General features: G+C 37.3%; 1 protein-coding gene across 1 annotated transcript in view; it reads left to right on the plus strand.

Moving 5' to 3' along the window:
• LOC140239919 (twitchin-like) overlaps nt 1–22,087 on the plus strand; it is a 122,850-nt gene that overhangs the window by 27,576 nt on the left and 73,187 nt on the right. The window contains exons 17-24 of the mRNA XM_072319735.1: nt 685–771; nt 1,616–1,722; nt 4,126–4,261; nt 7,003–7,032; nt 14,499–14,547; nt 15,720–15,798; nt 17,387–17,654; nt 20,189–20,263. Of these exons, the coding sequence (XP_072175836.1) occupies nt 685–771; nt 1,616–1,722; nt 4,126–4,261; nt 7,003–7,032; nt 14,499–14,547; nt 15,720–15,798; nt 17,387–17,654; nt 20,189–20,263 (831 nt within the window). The remainder of the gene's footprint in view (nt 1–684; nt 772–1,615; nt 1,723–4,125; nt 4,262–7,002; nt 7,033–14,498; nt 14,548–15,719; nt 15,799–17,386; nt 17,655–20,188; nt 20,264–22,087) is intronic.

A 22,087-nucleotide genomic window follows, 5' to 3' on the forward strand; every position in this document is an offset into this window, starting at 1 on the left:
ATGATCAGTAAGCACAGCACCCATAGCTATATACACAGCCTTGACAGGCATACCAGGTAAAGCGTCGTTTTCATCAATCCTATCAACTTAGCAAAGTATAGTAGTGAGACTAGTGACACAGCATTGTCCTATAGTGGATATTGCTTTGAAGTCCGAAAAAAAAGGATTTTACTCGCGATGCCCCTCTAGGAATTTATCTACATCCAGGTATTAAAACAACTTGGACACCTTGTAATGCTGGGGAAGTAATAAAGGTAGGGCACTCAGAAAGAGTGGTGATATAGTACGATGACGCTACCCCCGATGAAATATGATAGTAAGGATAATTAATAGTGTACTGTATATAGATAATAACTGTTCTACAAATAAAGAATCATATGGACCACATTTATGTGGAATTGAAAATATTATAATTCAATTTATCATGATGACATGGATGATAATGACTATCGCTTTATTTCTATTATTATTTTTATTATCAAAACACTATCCTCATAACAACTAGCATTATCTTAGCAATTATTTTCAAACTTTGCATTATCATTGGCAGTAGATGTGTAGATACTATATAGTACTATCACTGCAGTTACAAAATGGCCATGAAGAATGATTTGTTCATTCTGTCCCTATTTTTAACTCATAAATGCGCTTTTAACACAGTTGTTCTGTCTTTTCTCCCCGCAGTAATGAAGAAGAAAAAGAAGGAGAAGGAACCTGTAGATATTTCGCCGTACTTCGTCGAAACTCCGAGCAAATGCTCAACCCCGGAAGGTGAGGAGGGGTGTATAGACAAGAATTCAAGGACGTTGTTCCGATTTCAATTCAAACATAAACTGTTCGTTGCATGGTTCATGAATCATGAATTATGACGATATTGATTTGTGTCTTTCATAGAATTTAACGTAAAAAAATCGAATATGTTTAGTAACATAACGACGTACTATGATTTGAATTAAGACTTAGTGTACTTGAATTGGCGATATGAATTGCAGATTTTGTTTATAATCATGTTGAATTGTACCATTGGCAATGTCTATTTGAGCACAATAAGTGTTTTTCGTTAAAAGTATATCAACATACATCATAATTACCTCTCCCTCAAAATTTGAATAATACCCCATGTTGCTGGAAAAGAATTTTAATCATGTTTTCAATTACATACTTCCAAAAAATATATATATTTTTAATGTTCTGTAAAGCATTTCAAAGAAATGAGAGGCAAGCAGGTTTCAGAAAGCTTTTTCATCGAAATAAGTTTTCGGAGCACGTGAAAATCTTTGAGTTAATGTTTGTTAATTAATTGTGCAGCTATAGGAATGTATTGTGTTTTATTTCTTAATTGGAATTAGTATACCTGAGTTTTTAATTAATATTCACTGAATATAATTCAATTACCATAACATTGTATCTCATACAAAAAACATATCAAGATCTCGAAATTTGGACCGGACGCGGTTAACGCAAAACACTTTTGATACTTGCTTCTCGACTACATCATCTGAGTAATTCGGTGACATGACGGATCATATGATGTCATCGGTTCAAAAGTAATGTCTTATATAAGTTGACACATCCTATCGCCCATTCTTCTCTCTCTTACTCCTCTGCCTCTCAGGTCAAACGGTCAAGTTCGAGGCCGTAGTGGCCGGAGATCCAAAGCCAACGGTCAAGTGGTACAAGGGCAAGAATGAGATCAAGGACGGCATGAAAGGACGTTACGCTGTAAGATAATATCGCTCTCATCCATTCAATTCAATTCAATTCCATTCAATTCAGTTAAATTCAGTTCAGTTCAGTTACGTTTAGTTCGATTCATTTCAATTCAATTCAATTCAACTCAATTCAAGTTAATTCAGTTCAGTTCAATTCAATCCAGTTCAATTCAATTCCAAATCAATTCAGTTCAATTCATTTCAATTCAAACGATTTAATTTCCATATAAAATAGTAGGCCTACAAGGTTATAAACATAATGGTTTACATAAGTAAGAAATTTCAAGTCACATAAATTTCAACAATACATGATACAGCCATAATAATTTTGTCTTTATATTTCGGTAAATGAACTAAGTAAGCACTTAAAACTACAGGTATATAATTTAACTGTATATGGGAAAGAGGAGTAGAGGTGTTTTATACTTGCGAGGAACTCGTTTCTAAACATGCTAAACGTGTTTCTGCACAAGAATAATGTCGAGTAAGTGAAAATTGTGCTTCTCTCAATGCAAACCAGGATCAAGTTCCTCCAAAAGACTGTCTTCAAATCAAGATTCGTATCGATTTTTTTTTTTTGCTTGAGTCTTGGAGCGCACTTGCAATCTGGACTTTTTTTTTTTGAAAAAAAAAAGGAACTTAGGAGGAGGAGCTAAGCAATACCTTGATTTTGTTTCGGCAATCGTTCGTGCACATTATAGTCTTGTGAGTAAGCGTAAAGCGAGGGTTGTCTGTTCGGTTGAATGGACGTGGCGTTCATGGTCCAACTGTTGCAAGTAGTGGGACCTTTGCTTGAATCGGTCGTAGAGCACATTCATGTCTCTGTCCAAACACTCGTTGACGATAATTGTCTAGAAACGCGTTTCAGAGATATGATTGCAAACAAATTCTTTTTGTAGTTTCAAACCTCTGATTTAGTACACACCAGCGATAACGTACAAGTCTGTCTCACCGCTATACCCATGAACAGAAGGCCAGTTATATCGTGTTCAACTTTTTGTAAGAACTGTCAGCGATGAAATAGTATGTAGCAAGAAATAAATCCATCAGCGAATAGTTGTTTCAGAATTAATAAGCAGAAAATGAGTTCAGCCTGTCTACAATGAACTGTCCTTCAAGAATAATTTCAACTGTTCCTTTCCTGCAGCTAAAGGCTATGATATTATTTGCTGTCTATGAAATACATTTGGTAGTGACAGCCACTTATAAACCAGGAATTCACACATATGTCGGTAGTAAGCCTTTTTTGTGAAAGACTTGCTGTAACCTCTCACCAGTGACGGCACAACTTTGTTTCTACCAAAATTCTAGTACCTGGATGACAGGATATGAATAGGGGAAAATAATTCATTGCAGGGTTTGGAGGACAGCCACAGATGTTGTTAGGCAGACCATTATTGATGATATTTTATTATCATCGACAATTCGTTGTTACCTCAGTAAATCCACTACTGAAATAGTGGTCCATCCCCTTGTTTCATCAATCTTGGACTGTTGCAACAGTCTCCTCATTGCACTCCCGGATAAGAAGTTCTCCAAACTTCAAAGAAATCAAAATTCCGCTGCCCGCCTTGTTACACTTGCCAAGAAACGGTAAACACATAACCCCAATCCTTCAAGATCTGCACTGGCTTCCTATGAGGTATCGCATTCAATATAAGATCCTCCTCATCACTTTCAAAGCACTATAACATGGAACAGCCCCGCACTACATTACAGAACTCATAACCCCATGCAAGCCTTCTAGATGTCTCCGATCCTCTGCTCGAAACTTACTTGTACTTGTTGTACCTACCATTCGAACAAACTCTTATGGGGAGAGGGCTTTTTCTTATACCGCACCTACTTTATGGAATTCTCTGACAGACCCACTGAAAAGTCAGATGCCGATTGACAATCTCAAACAAAAACTCAAAACTTATCTATACAAAGTAGCATATGATTGTTGAATTTGAAACTCATTAATGTAGTTATGTCAGATGTATTGGCAACTCTGACCCTTTATGTACGTATAAGAAATAGTTATTGTAGAGTAATATATAGTGCTTTTTAAATTGTAATTTTTGTTGTTATATTTTGTATTAAATTCTACAATTTGTTTGTAAAGCGCATTGAAATTCTTTTCAAATCTGAAATGCGCTATAAAAGAATTTGTTATTATCATTGTTGTTATTATTGTGTTACTTAAATCTTACAGGAGACTATTTTTTTCTTTTCCTTTTTTGTGTGAAAGTAACACTGACGTATTAGATTGAAGTGCTTCAATTAAACCTATTCTACAAAAACTTGCAGCGGAAACTGGAATACGCTAGAGAATATGTAAGAAAAAAGATCTTTCTGACTAACTTTCAACTTAGAAATTGTAAGTGCTGGGCTTCAGTGACGCAGAAACTTTCTCAACTCATCTCTTTAGACAAGATACAATGAGAAACTCGACGTCCACATCTTGGAGATCAAGAAAGCCGACTCGACCGACACGGGCAAGTTCTCCTGCAAGCTGGAGAACGAACACGGGAAGGATGAGCGTGTTTTCTCCCTGCTCGTGACACGTAAGTTTCACTGTTGTCATAGCAACGGTACACCTAGTAGAGATTCAATATAGCAGCACTGACCCATAGTGTCTTTACACCTAGGAAGATCAAGGTTAATCAGCACTCTTAACAGTAATCTCTTAGCCCTCTCTTTAGATTTTAATGGATTAATCCTCCACAATTTGTGCATATTTTTGGTGTCTTACCCCTACAAACCGAAATGACTAGAACGTTGACTTTATATTGACGTGATTGATTCCCTGTAACCAGTAAAATTATCAGTCCTGTCGTAAACCCCACGACTAAACACCCAATTTGTATAAACATGTGAACCTAATTCCTAACTAGTGTATCTATTTTACTTGAGGTAAATGGAAGTAGTCAGTTAATGGATATATGTTTCGACTAACTTCATGATGATGTAATGATGTAATTCTTCGGATAACGATAATCACAATCCTGCCCCTTCGTATCTTAACTTACTTGATGGCTTACCGATACAAGTGTAGAATTTCATAAAAGCATATCAACCTTGTGACTAAGAATTAGCAAATATTACGATTGTTTCATGGTTTTGTTTGAATTGAACTTTCGATTATTACACCTTTTACTGCGTTCGTCATTAAAAAACATATTTAGATACTTCTAAATGTCTATTGGATGCATATTTTGAAACGATGCTTCATAAGAAAAGAATTCAAAGACAATATTCGGTGTTTTATTTGATAAATATTTTACAGCGACCCTGTTATGCTTATCTCTTTTTAAACTTGCAAATATGATGTATTTTGTGCCTTCATTTGCTGTTGTTTTAATGTTTAATAATTTTGATAATATTATTTGTGTGCCTGGCGTGGAATTAATGTGCATCCTGCAATAGAACATGTAGAATCGAAAGTTGAATTGAGAATGTAGCGAGTTCCTTGTTCTCTCACAATATTGTTATCCCGGACATATACCGTATTTGCACTGAGATGCCCACGTTTAACACCTGCTCTTCCGGAAAAGTCGCATGCTCTCTAGGGGTGCCAAGGGTGTATTTCCGGGAGTGGCGCTGACGGGGGTAACCCCTTCTCGTTTATAGTAGATCTCTCACGTTCACAATTCTAACCTATCATCCAGCACTTCATTCATCAGTTCTTCAAAAGTGATACTTGACCATTCTATGTCTATTTATGTATGTCGACGTACACTCCTCATCATGTTAGTCAATACTTAGTCAATGCTTCTGGCGATGTAGGAATGTTTCCCTCCAATTGATGTTGATCAAGATCTCCCCTCATCATATTCGACACATTCTCGATTTAATCTCACTTTTTAATCCTTCGCACGTGGTAAGCTCTTTCAAGCAGTGGCACGCTATTTCTGGCAACAGTTTCACCAACTGCAATTCGTTATAGAGTGTGCTGCCATGTCGAGCAGCGCCTGAAATGGCACGTTACCAAACTCACTTTCTTCGGGTTTGTTGCAATGTTGTAGCTGTGTAATTCTCAGCCCTCCGATAAAAGAGCGAGGGCGGGAAGTGTGCTAAGCCCTAGCATCAGAGCCAACCTGGGACCACCGCTGCCCTGCTTGCTCCCCGCCAGCTGCCCGCGAAGGGTTTGTGAATGACTCGTTGTGGATGTTGGTGTTGTGAGCCCTTCTCACGTATTCCAGTAGCTGTTGGATGTCCTGAAAGTGTATGTCGAGTTTGTTGTTTGAAGTTACCTTGAAAATACGTTGCTTTTTTTTCTTTCGAATAATCAATTCACACTGCGGTCACACATTCGCGGGTTTGGAATGAGGCATAACAGAATAAAGCAACCTTGTGTAATTCGTGTGAAGTGGCGTGTGCAGACAGCAAATATTTCATTTTCTGTTTCTACATCGCTTAATGTTGATTTTAATTAATATTTCCAAAAAAAGACATAACTTCCTTAAAATGTTTGAACCATCTGGAAAAGGGTAATGTAAAAACCTGCGGACACTCACACTTGGTTAATGATATCATTCATATAGCTACAAGCAACATTGTCTCTTGTTAGATAGTTCCTTTTGCTTTTGTTGTCAGGAATTCTCATCGGAAAAAGAAAATGAAAAACTTTCAACAAAATAAACCAATCATATTCATGGATGTGTATACTTCTTGAAGTTTGTTAGTCTTATTTACCCATTAATGTTTATTCGGGAGCAGACATAAATCTTTGCTACGTATAGTCTCAGATCCACCCTTTGGTTTATGACGTAGCTGTCACGTGGACAGCATTCATTAGCGAGAAAAACAACAATCCAATATGGTGGCCGACTGACGCACGCACGGGATTCTGGTACGGCTGTTCGTGGAAACTTGTGCATCTGGTATGCGAGGATTCAGTCCTATCCCCTTACCCAGGCCTTAACACTTTACACCCTCAGTTCAAATCCTCTTCCAGTCCTTGTCCTCGCTTTAAGTATGATTTTCAAGACCTTTTAACTAGCCTCCCGAATCTCTCCTTTATTTCCCTGACTCTATTATTACTTATTTTTTATTTTCGTCACCCCTTGTCCTCACTTTCACATGCACTTGCTTATGCGGCTCGGCTACGGCAACTTACGATCATGACACTTCGAGCACTTTTATTTGCACTCAACACACGTCTAGAAGAGATGCATACAGACATTTCTTTTTCCCCCTTTTCACGAGATTCTAAATACGACCCGAGATGGGTCAGTTAATGCCAGACGCTCTTCATGACATCTTTTTATCTATTGCTTTGGACGTCTACCTTCCCGTCCTTCAGAGCGAGGCCAAGTTGGTGAACCGGGCTCAGGTACAATGCTATCTTCTTCGCTACCGCCGTGTGTCCAAATAAAAGAGTCATGGCGGCTCACGTGACTTCGTAAAGCGCGGCGATGCTTAACTGGAATGCTCTGTTACTCCTCACATGATCTCATGTCGTTTTTTTTTTATTGGTCTAGATTTATAACCGAACAAAAACCGTACTATTCGTTGTTATTTCCGTTTATAATACCCAAAACGACGGATGTATACTCGTAACAGCGTTTTCGTCAGACGATTGCTTGATTTTTTTTTTTTTTTAGTTGATTATGATTTCAAATTTTTCCAAGTTCTCATGAAAAAGACGGAAGATTGCAAAGATAAAAAAAGCTATATCTCATGTGGGATTGAAGATATTTTGTACTATCGTTACCAAAACTATCCCTCTAAACAATATGCATAGATACACAAAGGAGAAGCGTGCCTGCTTTAGGTTAGATTACAAGAAGAAGGTTCAAATAATAGCAATGACAGAGCAGTGGTTCTTTTTACATTGTTCTAATAAACATCTGCAGGTGTTTTTTCTTTTATCTTATGCACAAGCTTATTGCAAAATGAGTAGTCACAATCTTTACAAAAGAAGTGTCCGCGCTCTTTTGGAATAATGATCAAAAGTGTAATTTTCTAACACAGAACCCATCAACCTTTGGAGTTAAACAACTCCATCCATTTATAGTTTGTTTGTTTTTTCATTGGTCAATATATTGAGACCAAAATTTGAATACAATTTTATTCTTGCTTTCATTCATTCCAAATTAGAATACAATTTATACCTGCTTTCATTCGAAAGTGGCAAACAGTTATACACACACGTTAATGCGTGAATGAAATATGTGTGACAAATTAGTTTTTGAATTGACTGCGTTGAAAGGAAAGATTTATCCACAATAAGTCTAGCGTAAATTGTTATATTCATGAGAGGAGGCAGAGCTAAAAAAAGAAAAAAAGAAAGGAAATACAGTAATGTATCATTTTCAGACAAGCATCGGCGTTACTTGTCACGTGATGCATCATGATCTTTTCTTTGAACACATGGCCAGTTCGCATAATAAACTGAAACTGGATTGATGTCGTGCACCAAACCTCAGCAATGAAAAAAATTTGATTTAAAAAAAATATATATTTTTCATATTAGTTACCAAATATATCTTTGACAAGTCTATATAGCACAAGCTGATTTCAGTTTGTGATAGGAAATACGAAATTATCATATAAGGAAAAAAAAACAACATGTGACTGATTTGTAAACAAAATTCAAAGGCATGATGGTTGCCGGGAAGGTACAGGAACGAAAATTGATACTTGCTTATTTGCCGCTTTGCTCTCATTCTTCCAACAAGACATGGCAAGTGTTCAGTTACATTTGATTTTGGTCAGTTTACCAGTTTGTCGGGTGTGTTTGCCAAGTAGAGTGCGATCCAGTTTTTTGTTTGTTTGTTTTTTTTTGGTACAGCTTTTTCGATATCATATAAGTATCTGATGACGAGGAGAACTCATAATTGGGATGCTCCATAAGATGGGCTGTTCAACGAAATGCAAATATTGCATTTAGATATGATATGTATTCATCAGGATTGAAACTTCTCTTAAATTTCGTTTGGCAATAATGTCACACAACAGTTTGGTCACTATCTCAAGAGCGACGCAATATATGCGTTGCTAATGCAAATTCTATCTAAATTCATAAGAATGTGTGTCAGGTCTGGTGATTCTGTAAAGACAATCATTGTTAATTATATATCATGTACGTCGACGCCTAGTACAGAACAGGATTAGGTAATATGTGTCTAAAAACTGGATCGCACTTGCAGGAGTGAGCGAAGCGACCATGCGGATTGCGTTGAAATCAGGATGATCCCCAAATCTCTGGACAGATCTCGACGTGATCATTCACAAAGCAGTGCACTCATTTTGTGATTGCCACTTTGTTCTTTTCTGTTCTGTGTGTAAACACCTATCAAATCACGAGTTTGTGTGATGAGTAATGTCCATTGTTGAGAAAATATGAAAACGTGCCGGTGTTAGCCAATATTTCTCATTCTCTTCATCTTTACATTTCATGTCATTAATTCCCTCAGTAGACATTCTAGTAACCATATTGACCCCCAATATTTGAAGTGAATCATCAACATTCGTGGTTAAAGTGTGAAACCTCACAGACTATGTAAACCGTGGTATCGTTTCTTTAACGATCATTTACCTACATCATTGTAGTAAGATAAATCACGTAAACATTTGAAGTGGGTTTTCTATTCTCCATTGTCCGTGATCTTAATATCATCTCAATGTGAAATCGAGCAATCCATGTACACTGTAGTCACAATTGTTTTCTAAATCAACCTTCTAACTAATTATTGGTAGAGTCTGGCGGAGATTCCGAGTGTCTATTTGATTGGTTTGTCATCTAGCTTTAGCCTAACGAGTTTTCATTTTGACGCCAGGCGCTGGCAGTGTCACACGCGTGTGGAAGGTACAAGATGTGGTTTGATTTTATTCAGCTTACGCACTTGCACAACCATTCTCCTCGATCCGTGCGTCATTGTGCATTCCTTTTTTCAATTTTTCCTTTCAGAGTGTTGTATTTTGTTGTTCACTTCACAACCTGTCGCCTTTCATCACACCAACGGAGTACAAACATCCGTTTTCTTCAAGGACTTCTCAAGTTTTGCATCACCAATATCACGATAATCTAATTCACTCCTTTGCAAACTGCATCACTGAAATAAGTTTAAGTTTTTTTCCCCTATGTTTTCTTTCTTTAACAAGACTTGTGCAAATTAAGTTACTCCTCTGACAAAATTTCTTTATCATGATGGCATATGATTAAGTCGGACTTGGGTCAGGGAACTATTGTGCAATTCACTTAACACTTTATGTTATTCAGTCCTCAGCAAACTGTATCGTGATCATTGAACCCGTTTTTAAATAGATTTTTTCGATCTGTTTTTTTTTTTTTTTTTGACAAGATCCATACAAATCAAGTAACATACCTGAAAAAATGCCTTTATCATAATGACATTTAATTCAGTGCGGGTTGGTAAAGGGAACTGTTGTGCAATACATTGAGCAGCAAAATATATTTTTGTTTCAGAATTAAGCGAAAAAGCTTAATGTATTTATTCAAAACATTCATTAGGAGTTCGGCAGTAGTGATTATAAAGTCAGTTTTTGAGATAAGCATTTTTGTACTTTCCTTTTTCACGCATCAGAGGGTGTAACAAAATTAGTCCTCTTAGCTATACATTTCGTTTCGTCTATTTTATTCCTGCCCTACCCCATCTCCTCTTGTCCCTCGTGCACTCTTTCTTCTAAGTCTACATTTTTCCTCCTATTAATTCTTATACTTTTGCCTTAACGTCTTTCTTTCGGTTTTCATCTCCTCTTGAAGCGCATTTTCACTCCATGTTCTAAGTTGGAGCAAAGTCAGTTACACAGAATGGTATAGGAGACTCATCTTTATTGGATGTAAAATTTGGCAAGAGATTATAGAATTTCAAAGTTTCCAATGTTTTCATTGCACACTGATGATGTTATCACCTCACAACTTTTTCATAGGATAATATACACAAAAAATATAAAATTTTGTTTTGTTCAATAATCAGGCAGCTATGACCCCTTTTCTTTAAATCATAATCACTGTTGCTGTGTTGCATCTTCACTACATCAATTTCTTGCAAATCATAGAATGAAATGATTTTGTCAACAAATAAAAAGCGAAGTAAAGATTTAGAAAAAGGTTTGTGGGAGATTCGATGATATCATGCGATCCAATCAAATTAATCTGTTACTCTTGATATTATTACTTTATTAAGAAATATCAAACTTTAAAATTCAATGACCTTATTTCAAGGTCCAATTTTGATGAATCTCAACTATTTTGTTCATCACACTAATCAATCGATTTGATTAAACTCAATTCAATTCCATTCAATTCAACGTTTATTTCCAATATCACAAATTTTCAAGTTCAACAATTACAACAAATCGGTGCAGCAAAAAATTTATGAACATGCATATGAAAGCAGAAGAGGAAATGAGCAAGTGCACAACCTATGCTAACTATTTGAACAAAATTATTGTATTATTGGAAAAAAGACTTGCCCTCTTGAAAGACAAACTTGTAGAATTGTGGACCACTCAAATTGATTGGAAGTACAAATGAAAAAAAAAATAGTACACAAATCCAACTTCCAACATTCCAACAATTGCAACATTTTGTGAAATGGGCTTCTCTTTATTTTGTACTCTCATTTTTCATTTCATCGCGCTCAACGTTTCTGTCTATTCCTATCCATTAGAGGTCTATTGCCATTATCTCCATCATCTCGATCCTATCACCCCCCCCCCCCTTCCATCTGCACTTGCTTTTGCGCAAACTAAACATCAAACGAATACGAAAAAAGAAAAAAAAAACTCTTCTAGTTTCTGTCGCTGGGACTGTAGTCACCTCGCAGAGCAAGATGACTGACCGTGCCAGGCTCTTCTCTTTCTTCTTCTTCCCCCCTCACTCCACAATCTCATCCCTCCCCTACCACCCCACGATGTCTCGGCACTCCACCCCACAGGGAGAAAAGGTATATGCATCGTTGTTTTGGGGGGAAGAGAGAAATCACCAGAAATGAGTCTGATGTTTCTCTCATGTCAAGTCTCAACTAAGTGGTTCTGTATCTCACGTTGTGCGAGTTGAAAATCACAAATCTGCAGCGGGGTTGCAGCCGTGGTATTGAATTGACAACACGCCTCAAAATTTTCCTAAACTTCCCAAATTAAATGAAGAGAGTCATGATTGACACTTCTCGTTAAATTCAGAGCATGGATTTATTAAGAAATGTTTCTTAGCTTGAATGAGGCACTGAATGAAATGAATAAGAGCAGGTTGTTTAGGGTTTTTGTTTGTTTGGAGTTTAAGCCAAAAGGCCAAATTCAAAGTTTTTGTAGACAAAAGCGTCAAATTCAAAGAGACGGCCGTTCAACATGTCACCTGCTACAAACATGAAATGACTTTTTTTTTTGGGGGGGGGGGGCTTACTGGCTTTGTCGTGACTTCGTCGAGATACAGGCTATTATTTGAATCTTGACACTCAAAGCAATGATACATTATAATCACAATTTAAGAAATTAAACTTAATTCACGGGCAGTGAACACCATAATGTGTCTATTTGCAAGTTTGTGTATGTACGGTGTGCGCGCGTTCGTGAATGCGGATGTGTGTATGTGAGATAGGCACAAGTTATGTTCTGTGGCAAATTTGGCTGTAAATGTTTCAGGAGAAAAAAATCTCACATCAATTTCTATCTTGAGCATGCCTTTCGTTACATCAACACTGAAAAAAGCCCAATTGCAGCTGGGTTTAAGTGAAGCACTCACTCGCACAAATGCACAACGTAGTAAGCTGCTCAGGGTAGCTTTGACGAGAAATTTTGCGTACCATACACCCTTTTTTGTCAATCTCTTGTCTTATTTGCTCGCAATACTGCTCTCACCATTTCCTAGAAAATGGTGAAATTGTGGAATGTGTTTAAAATAGAGGTTGTTGTGAGAGTGGCCAGAACATTGGTAGTTGCTTTTTAAAACATTTCTGTTTTTTTTCACCGCGTGTGTGAAGAACCAATTCAGTCACGTTCCAGGTCGTACGGATTTTTGCACCATCTGTTTTTGATGTCTTCACTTTTTTTTTTCTAGTGTCTGGAGCGATGGCATTGTAACTCGTCTATTTTGCTGATTCAAGTCATTTCTTAATTTCCTTTCAAATTTCAGTTATCTTTTGCGAATGGCTCAGTTAATTTTTTTATTCATTATTATCATTTAACAAAGTAATTACGAAATGTACTTATTATCAATAAGATTCTCAATTCATTCCAATGCTGTTTGCTAAGGGCACGAATCCGTTAAAGAAAGAAATAACTCTGTTTACTCTCTAAACCATACATTTTCTAAACACGTGAAAAAAAAAACACATTGCAATGATAATGCTATTTAATATCTACATGTTGTTTATATGAAAATATTCTGAGTGATTAATTGTCTGTACGTGGCTTATAGATACTCATACTATTCCATGTGGATGATTTTTTTTAGAAATTCAATGAACGACATTAGTAATTCATGAGTGAAAAAAAAGAAATGTGTATGACCCGTTTAGGAAAAGCAAGCAAACTCAACAGAAGTCGGTGCCCAACTTTAAGCACCTCTGTTCAGCACTGAATTGACAGCGTTTGGTGATCAAAACAATGTAGGCCCTATTCTCCATTCTTAGCAAAAACCATTATTTCTAATGTGTTTGTATCATTCATTTACAACGATGACAGGGCAGTGAATGCCGTCATCCAAAGTAAATAAAACTTTTGATACTTTTAAACGGAATGTTGGCTATAACCAATCAGGTACTGGAAAAATTTTGCTGCAAAAACTATTCTGTTGCCATCACTGAATTGGAGCCTCTATATTTCACGGCATATCGCATATTTCAGAAAAGATATTCGATGAAACTTATAACATAACTTTATTCATTCCTAACAAGTCAAAAAGATTAAATAAAACAAAAAGTTAATTCGTGAGAAAAACTGACACTTTAATTTTCAAAATTATATTGTTTATTTAAGAAATTAAAAATCGGCGGTTAAAGGCTTTTTAAAATGGTGACAACGAAACAAGTTATTATACGAACAAAAAAGGGCTGAATCTTGGAGATTTGGTAGCCATGCCTCATGAAACACTAAGGAATATATGAATTACGTAAAAAAAAAAACTGTAGTACCGACCTACTGAAGTGTGGTATTTGAGACTTGGTAGGCTTAAATAGTTGGTTTTAAACGAGAATTCCCATGAAGTATTAGAATAGACTTCTGACTCAGATACTGTCGACACTCTTACGGCTCTTGTTTCAGCATTGTACAGTCATTTTGAATTGTCTCATTGCAGTGTGCTGAACATTAATGCGCTCTTCAGTTTGGTTTCACGAGGGAACTTCGGATGAAGGAACACTCCTATCAGGATTACTGTTGTATTTGTTTCTACACTATCCATGATTACGAGCCATTATGAGAACAAAGTGACGAAAAAATAATGTCAGTGTAAATATACGGGTCATAATATATCCTTCACGGCGTACAAGATATGAATCAATAGTTGCTTGCTTTTGTCCAATGCCATTATCTGCGTAATTACAATATTCAAATGGAAACTGATTAAGAGAACAGAGATTCATTGCTTCATTACATATTCTGTTATCTTCACATCAGGTTAGAAGGTCAGAGACTATTATTTTTCTAACGAATGCGAGCTCTTCTTCTTCTGAATCTTATCAAATCACTTCACCTTTGAACAGATCAAATTCATCACAACAACGAGGGAGAAAAAAATATTATCATCTGATTTTTTCCCCAAAACTTCTGTTCTCTTATTTCTCAACTAAGAGAAATTCACATTATATGTTACAATTTTGTTGTAAATCACAGAAAAGGCACAAACTGATGAACTGGACTTCAGGGCCCTACTCAAACACAGGTAAGATGTGAAAGAAAGATCATCTTACGTTGTAATCAAACAAATTTTTATAGATTATGTCAGTGTGACGTGATGTATTCGTGTTGACACTTCGATATTTCGAACATTGTTGGTTTTTTAGCACACTGCCATGTCAGTATTTGACAAAAAATAAAGATCTTTGGAGGCAATAACAAGAGGATAAAACTTCAGTTTACATTTTTCTTAATTCATTCGTTTTATCTCTCTCACAACAACTAAACAGTGAGAAGAAGTAACTAGGAATGATGTATCCTCTGCTAGCAATGATCAGAGCCTGTGAAATTCTGAAATATATTTTTGATCGATCCAGAAATTACTCTAGTAAGTCGCAAGTCCTGAAGATGGCGGATGGAAAAAAAAAGGAGCTCATTTGGATTTGCCAAGTTTTCCAAATATAGATGTCATTGGAGATCACATTTGAAACTAAAATATCTCACCCATCAGATCCATGTTGACCAGCAATTGACCAGAAATCGGTATAACCGGATGCACGTCACGAGTTCGACACGCACGAATCATACAGCCGACGAGTTGACACTAAGCAAATTAGGCCCATGAGTCTGACAATAGGCCCGCGAAACCGACATATTTGCCTAGTGTCGGACTCGTGGGCCTTATACATGCCTAGTGTCGAGTTTGTGGGCTGTATGACTCGTGGTTTGCATGACTCGTTGACCTTCATTCAATATCGATCTCGTGGGAAGTATGACTCTTTGGTGTCGGTCTCGTGGGATAACCAATGATCACATCATGAACCACTAGTGAAAGCAGTAACCAATCAATCAAGCGCACAGTTTACTTCATCTATCTTGTAATTGACCGCATTAACCCAACTGTAACTCTGTCAGGCTTTATTGCAGATCGTGATCACTATGATATATCTTTACAGATTAATTGTTTTTGTTAACATTATTGTTGCGTTTTTGAGCATTGTAAAGTGCATACATGTAAGATGATTATGGATCAAACGTTACTCCAAATAAGCACCTTTTTCTGTTTCTATCGTGTAAGAAACTACTTCCGTTTGTACGCTAGTAATGTGACTGCATCATCACGGTATACAACAGAATATATGTACAATTCACTTTATATTATGTTAATGAAATTGTCAAATACGTTAAAAATTTGGATTGACTTTTGTCTGATATCAGAGAAATTGAAAGGAGGGAATCTAAGCAAGTGGAACCAGACTGGGGTGATCTCAAGGAAACGCCTGGTATGAAGGCTAAGGTCAGTATCATGCATTCATTATGAACCGTTTTTGTCGAGCCCACCGGAGGTGAGGGGAGACTAAGGGATCGCCTGCGGCGTCCGTCCGTCCGTCCGTCGTCTGTCCGTAACGCTATGAAAACTTGAATAACTCTGTACTCTGGGCTTCAATTTGAATCAAACTTGGAGGGAAGAGTGGTCATACAAAGTTTTACCTTTTATCAAGTATGAAGGTCACCTCAAGGTTAAAGGTCACAGACAGGGGTCAATGAACTTTTAGGGCCCAATGTTAAGTGTTTAGGGCGCGTTTCGATTATGGGCCATAACTTTTAATCCGTAAGTGTATTTGTGACCAGACTTGGATGGTAGATGTACCTTGGGGAGTTGATGGTCACCACAAGGTCAAAGGTCACAGACAGGGGCAATGAACTTTTAGGCCCAATGTTAAGCTTTTAGGGCGCGTTTTGATTATGGGTCATAACTTTTGATCCGTAAGTCTATTTGTGACCAAACTTGGATGGTAAATGTACCTTGGGGAGTTGATGGTCACCACAAGGTCAAAGGTCACAGACAGGGGTCAATGAACTTTTAGGCCCCAATGTTAACTTTTTAGGGCGCTTTTTGATTATGGGTCATAACTTTTGATCCGTAAGTCTATTTGTGACCAAACTTGGATAGTAGATGTACCTTGGGGAGTTGATGGTCACCTCAAGGTCAAAGGTCACAGACAGGGGTCAATGAACTTTTAGGGCCCAATGTACTGTGCATTTAATCATGACTCCTTACTTTTGATCCATAGGTCCATTTGTGAACAAAAAAAAAAAAAGGTGTTGTACGTTTGTGGGCGAGACACATTACGGCATTTGCCTTGTTAGATAAACTTGATCAGTTTCCCGGACATAGAATAATTATTATGAAAAAAAAAAAAATCTAAGGTATTTGTTCGATGTCTACGATGCAGGAAATATGATACTAGGGGTTGTGCGGAAGTTCCAAATATTAAACGTACTAAACAACTGAGCTCCATTCTTAAAATCTAGTTTGCCTATAAATACATTTACAATTCATTCAACTATTCATAATTCAAGATCATGCCATGGATGTTTGATTTGCATGCCCTATGTAAATCAGTGAACAAACATTTGACCAGAGAATAAGATAACATATACGATATTACTCCTTTGATTTGTACAAAAGAAAAATGTACTTGTGTATTACGCTTGTCATGAAATTGCAGAAATAAAATAAGTATCAAATATCAAATATGTATACGTTTTTGAACGGGATAACAAAGCACTTGACTGACTTCTCTTTATATTTACATCTAACTGTTAATTTCATGCTTTCCGTTGCTAAATTTACGCGCAGACGCCATACAATGAACGATTCTCAAATATTACCTATAACGTCGACCAACCAATTCAATGAGATGCGATATGGCTGGTTTGGTTCTTCTATATTTATCAGTTGAAGTAACCGCAAAATCATAACAAACGAAATATACAGTACGTACATACAGGAGTAAAAATGAAATCATGTAGATATAAATTTCAGGCTCTTTTATTACGTTTACAATTCAATCACTTACCTACGATCACTGGTTTAACAGCCCGTCCAGATCGTCATGCCCTTGAAAGATGTCAAGGTCAACGAGAAGGAAGGTCGCCTTAAGCTTGTCTGCGAGGCGAAGAATGAAGGCGCCAAACCGAAATGGTTCAAAGACGGCAAGGAGCTCGCGCCCAGCAAGAAGTGCCGCATGAAGAGCTCGCCGACAGAGACGGAGCTCCATGTCTTCGACATCGCACCCGGCGACAAGGGCGAGTACAAAGTCGTCTTCGACGATGGCACCGAATCCAAGTGTAAAGTGACCATTGACAGTGAGTACTCTACTGCGCCACCTACATGACAACATATCTATTTATGGCTACGCAGGTTTTGATTTGCTTGACAATGCTGCCAAAAACAGTGGATTCCATGAGCCGAGTAAACGTGTGGTTCTTATTCAGTAATGGGAGGAATGGCTTGATTTTATACTGGAATGAACACTTTCTTTGTATATCCTGCGCAGTTTGTTGTTTTCGTGGAAAAGTTTGCTTATGAACGACATGATTGTGCCACACAACATACATACCTGCGGTATTAGTAATTTCTTTTTTAATGATGAGAAAATAGGTACATTAGATTTAAATAGAAACAATTTTCTTTGTATCAATAATATAATGTATATCTTACAATTATGCTCTTTGAGGTTAGTCACCGTAAAAATACTTAAAGCATATGCTTCTAAGCCATAATGGTCTTTTCTTGTTCTTTAAATGCAATATTAATTGGTACGAGAAAATAATATCAATTTTGATTCTAAAGATAAACCACATTTTGAATCTTGTTCGAGTAATCCTACAATTGCATTTTGTTGTACAAATTCCCGATTTATTTTGTTTCAATCATAATGATTTCACATGAGAAAAAAGTTTTGATATTATCACATTATGTATTATACTGTATCTCACAATATCTTGACAGTACTTTGCCTAACTCTGCTTTCTAGAGGATTCAGCTGAAGTTCAAGTAATGTAACATCAGTGTATCGCAAATATGATTAACCCATATCCTAACGCGTTGCAGTTGTGGCTGTACTATATACTATCATCACCGCGTAGAATACGCTTCAATTAATCACATGCGTTACTGTATATTCACGCGTAGCAATATTATAGTCCATGTCGCTGGTCTAGAGAGCTGCCAAACTGCGCAGAATTTGATGCAATATCCGCCTGTGTTGTGCACAGCATCATACTTGTAATATATCAAAACTGCTTAAGTTTGTTCAGCTCATGCAGATATCTTTTACTCCATTTCATCTCCATCATTAACACACTCATTGGTCCCATTTTAAGAAACCATGATACTTTTATGTGATTACTAATAAAGGCAGACCATGACTTGCTCTATGCATCAACGAAATATCATTCCATTTGAGACGGGTTGCTTGTACTACGAGTTCAACGCAAGCAACCCTTCTGTTACCATGGTTACTCCCGCATCGTCAGGTTTGGAGTTCTCTACTGTTGTGTTTCAGGCTCATGATGGTGCATGTAATGCTTTTGATGAGTTTTTCATCCCTTTCATTCAAAAGTTTCCTCGTCCTTTTTTTGGAAGATCAACTGGAACTATAGCCACAACCATGGCAGGATGAATGTTGATTCCTTTTTCATTTTTGTCATAAAACATATTTTCTTCTTGGAAGAGAGTCATAATTAAAGAGTCGGAGAAGTGATTTTATCTTAGAGCGACATTAGAGTGAGATAGTGTTTCTCAAGCACTGAGTACATGGAGTAGATAGAAAGCCTGTAACTAGGTTCTTTCATCATGAATTTGTCGACTGTATCTTTGCAGCCACCATACTCAATGTTTCCTTTCCTCCTCTGCATCTCGCTTCCACAAAAGTGTAGTGTCTAACGATACATGGGGCAGAGATAGATTAAAGAAACGTGAGATTCTCCGTCTTACTTCATTCTGACTTTCTGCACGTATTGCATGTCCAGCCTTGTCGAGAGTGCCGGTGTCCTGGTAGAAGTCAGCGGTCTCATGCGTGAACGTCTAACTCCATTTTTTTTTTCTCAGCGTGATTCTTGTTACTAACCCTCATCAACACACTACACAAACACCTACACATACACTGTACACAATCCATACACATGGGTACATACAGATGATAATTTTGTTCCGTCCCTTACTTTGTTTCGGAATGTTCCATATTCATTAATGCGTATTACGACATTACTGAACATTAAAAAAAAGTAATTACAAAATAGTTCTGTCAAACGGTCTGTATAAGGAAAATGTATATATTTGTCAAGTATCTAACAGCAAAATCTCAAACTTTCTGGCAGAAAATAGTTTTATGTGCAGCAGATATTTCAAAGTACGGTCTTTTTCTATGTTAAATTTTACATAATGAGCTTAAGTACAGTGAGGGTGGATAGTTTGTTTCTATAGTCTTTCCAAACAAAACCTGATTTGTTCGACTGGATTCATTGGTGTTCTCCAAACATGCATACAAGCATTATGAATTCCAGTCGTCATTGTAGGAAAAAAAAGGCACGTGAGCAAGCCACACTCACAACATAAACACACATCCGCATTCGCATACAAGCAGGTACCCATACAAACATACATACATACATACATACATACATACACGCATACACACACACACATACACACACACATACATATACATACATACATGCATACAAAGTCACACATTCACCCACAACACACTGACATCACATACTTTCGATACACAACACATACACGTGTACACACCTTCACATTCATTTGTCGGTGTCCGAGTTGCTGTGAGCGTGGCACTGCTCAATACGTTCTCTTCCCTGAACCACCCATCCAGCGCATGTGTGTTTGGCCCAGATCAGCGAGCCCGAGTACAGGAAGATGCAGAAGCAGGGACTGCAGCCAAAGGATGGTAGGCACACTACACTAGGAGTTGACTAGGGCTCGGTGCATGCCCCGCCCCCTATACTCAAGGCCCTGTTCACATCTTGCAATTAAGTCATTCGGTTCGAACATCTCAAACCCAAATTGCACTTACAAAACCTAGAAGGAACGGTAGAATTGCTGTATCCCTTTGAACATAATCACTATCCCCCATGGGCAACCGGACGAACTTTTTGTTCCTGTATGCATGTGAACGTTGCTTAAAGGAGTTTATCATGTTTGCCAGTGGAATGACTTTCATATAAGGACTATTTTTCCATTATTCACAAGTCTCTTCGATTTAATGAATTTCAGCAAGGCAGACTTGGTTGCTGACTGGTCACATGTGTACCAGGCAGAATACCATTTACTTTGATCGTCTTTTTTTGCAAGACGAAAACAATCGATAAAGGCACATCTTCACTTCATACGCGCATGGTTTAGATACAGAAAATCCAAGGGTTTGGATGAAACCACAGGCTTCTTGCACGTTGTGAACAGGCCTTAATTGAAATAAAAAGAGAAACATTACGTCACAACTGAGATGCTACTTTAATAATGAAGAGGATGCCGGAATATGAGGTCAAAAAAGTACAAGGTTGACGAGAAAGAAAATGTCGTTTTAGACTTAAAATGAAAGCATTTGAGAAGAGTGAAATATGCAACACATTTTGTACTCTGCTGAAGTCATAATACGGTCGTTGTCAAGAAGGCATATTATATCTTGCATAAACGTTAATGAATTGTGGGGCTCTGCACATCCATGTCCAATGGCATCATTGCTATTCAACAAACCGCATTTTCTCAGTTGCTGGTGAAGTGTTTCTCTTGCATTACTTGTAACCAAAAAAACTGTAAAATTATATACTGGGGCATGGACTCTGTGATTAAGAAACATCCTAGAGAGTAAGTCCATGATTAATCTTTAAAAAAAAAATAACTTCATTCGATATGACGTTGAATTTGGAATTGGTTCTCTGCACAAGAAAGTATTTCCAGAGTCCAGAATCCACAGCAAATGAAGGTGCTAGGATGTTTCTTTGACTCACTTGACTGTGGAGGAACATCTCCCCCCATCTGAAACGGCCTCCCTATCCATGCATGGGTCATGTTACCCTATATACCAGAATGCATCATTGGATCGCCTCTCTTTTGTACCCCGTGACTGCCCATGTCTATAGGAGATTGCCTGCTTCTTTTATAGGATCGTTGTTTCTTATCTCCATGGCAACAGTTTCATAAAATGAAATGCAATTCCTTGCCACACAATATTCCTGAAAACGATCAATGGCATCGGAAGTTTTAATGAACGGCGTATTTTGTGAGAATTTTATCAAATAAGAAGAAGAAAACGCGAGACTTCTGCTATTGTTAAACTCACAGTTACCACTCAAAAATACCCCATAAACTCCCGCCGTTACGCTGCCGCTTTACGCTGCAATATTCGTTCTCAGGTGAGTCGACAGTGAATCGTGGCGGCGCTTGACTTTTTATAAAAATGTTGTACCGACTATCAGCGCGGAGATTACAATGCATCAAAACAAACTGATCTGTATTATGCCAACACAGTCCAACTGATTTTTATCTATTTTTAACCATTCTCTCTTTTTTTTTTTTTTTTTTTACTGTTGTCATTTCAGACGTTGAAAGCAATGATAGCCCCACCTAGCGGTATTAAAGAAATGTAGAATGTAATGTGAATTTCAGAAAATGGGAAAATGTGACAATTTCCTGCCATCATTTTGGGAATGTTTCTTTTTTCAAAAAAGTAAAACTTTGTAGGATTTTCCACTTGAAAACGAATTACATCCTC

Source organism: Diadema setosum, chromosome 16 (genome assembly GCF_964275005.1).
Source record: "Diadema setosum chromosome 16, eeDiaSeto1, whole genome shotgun sequence".
Lineage (NCBI taxonomy): Eukaryota > Metazoa > Echinodermata > Echinoidea > Diadematoida > Diadematidae > Diadema > Diadema setosum.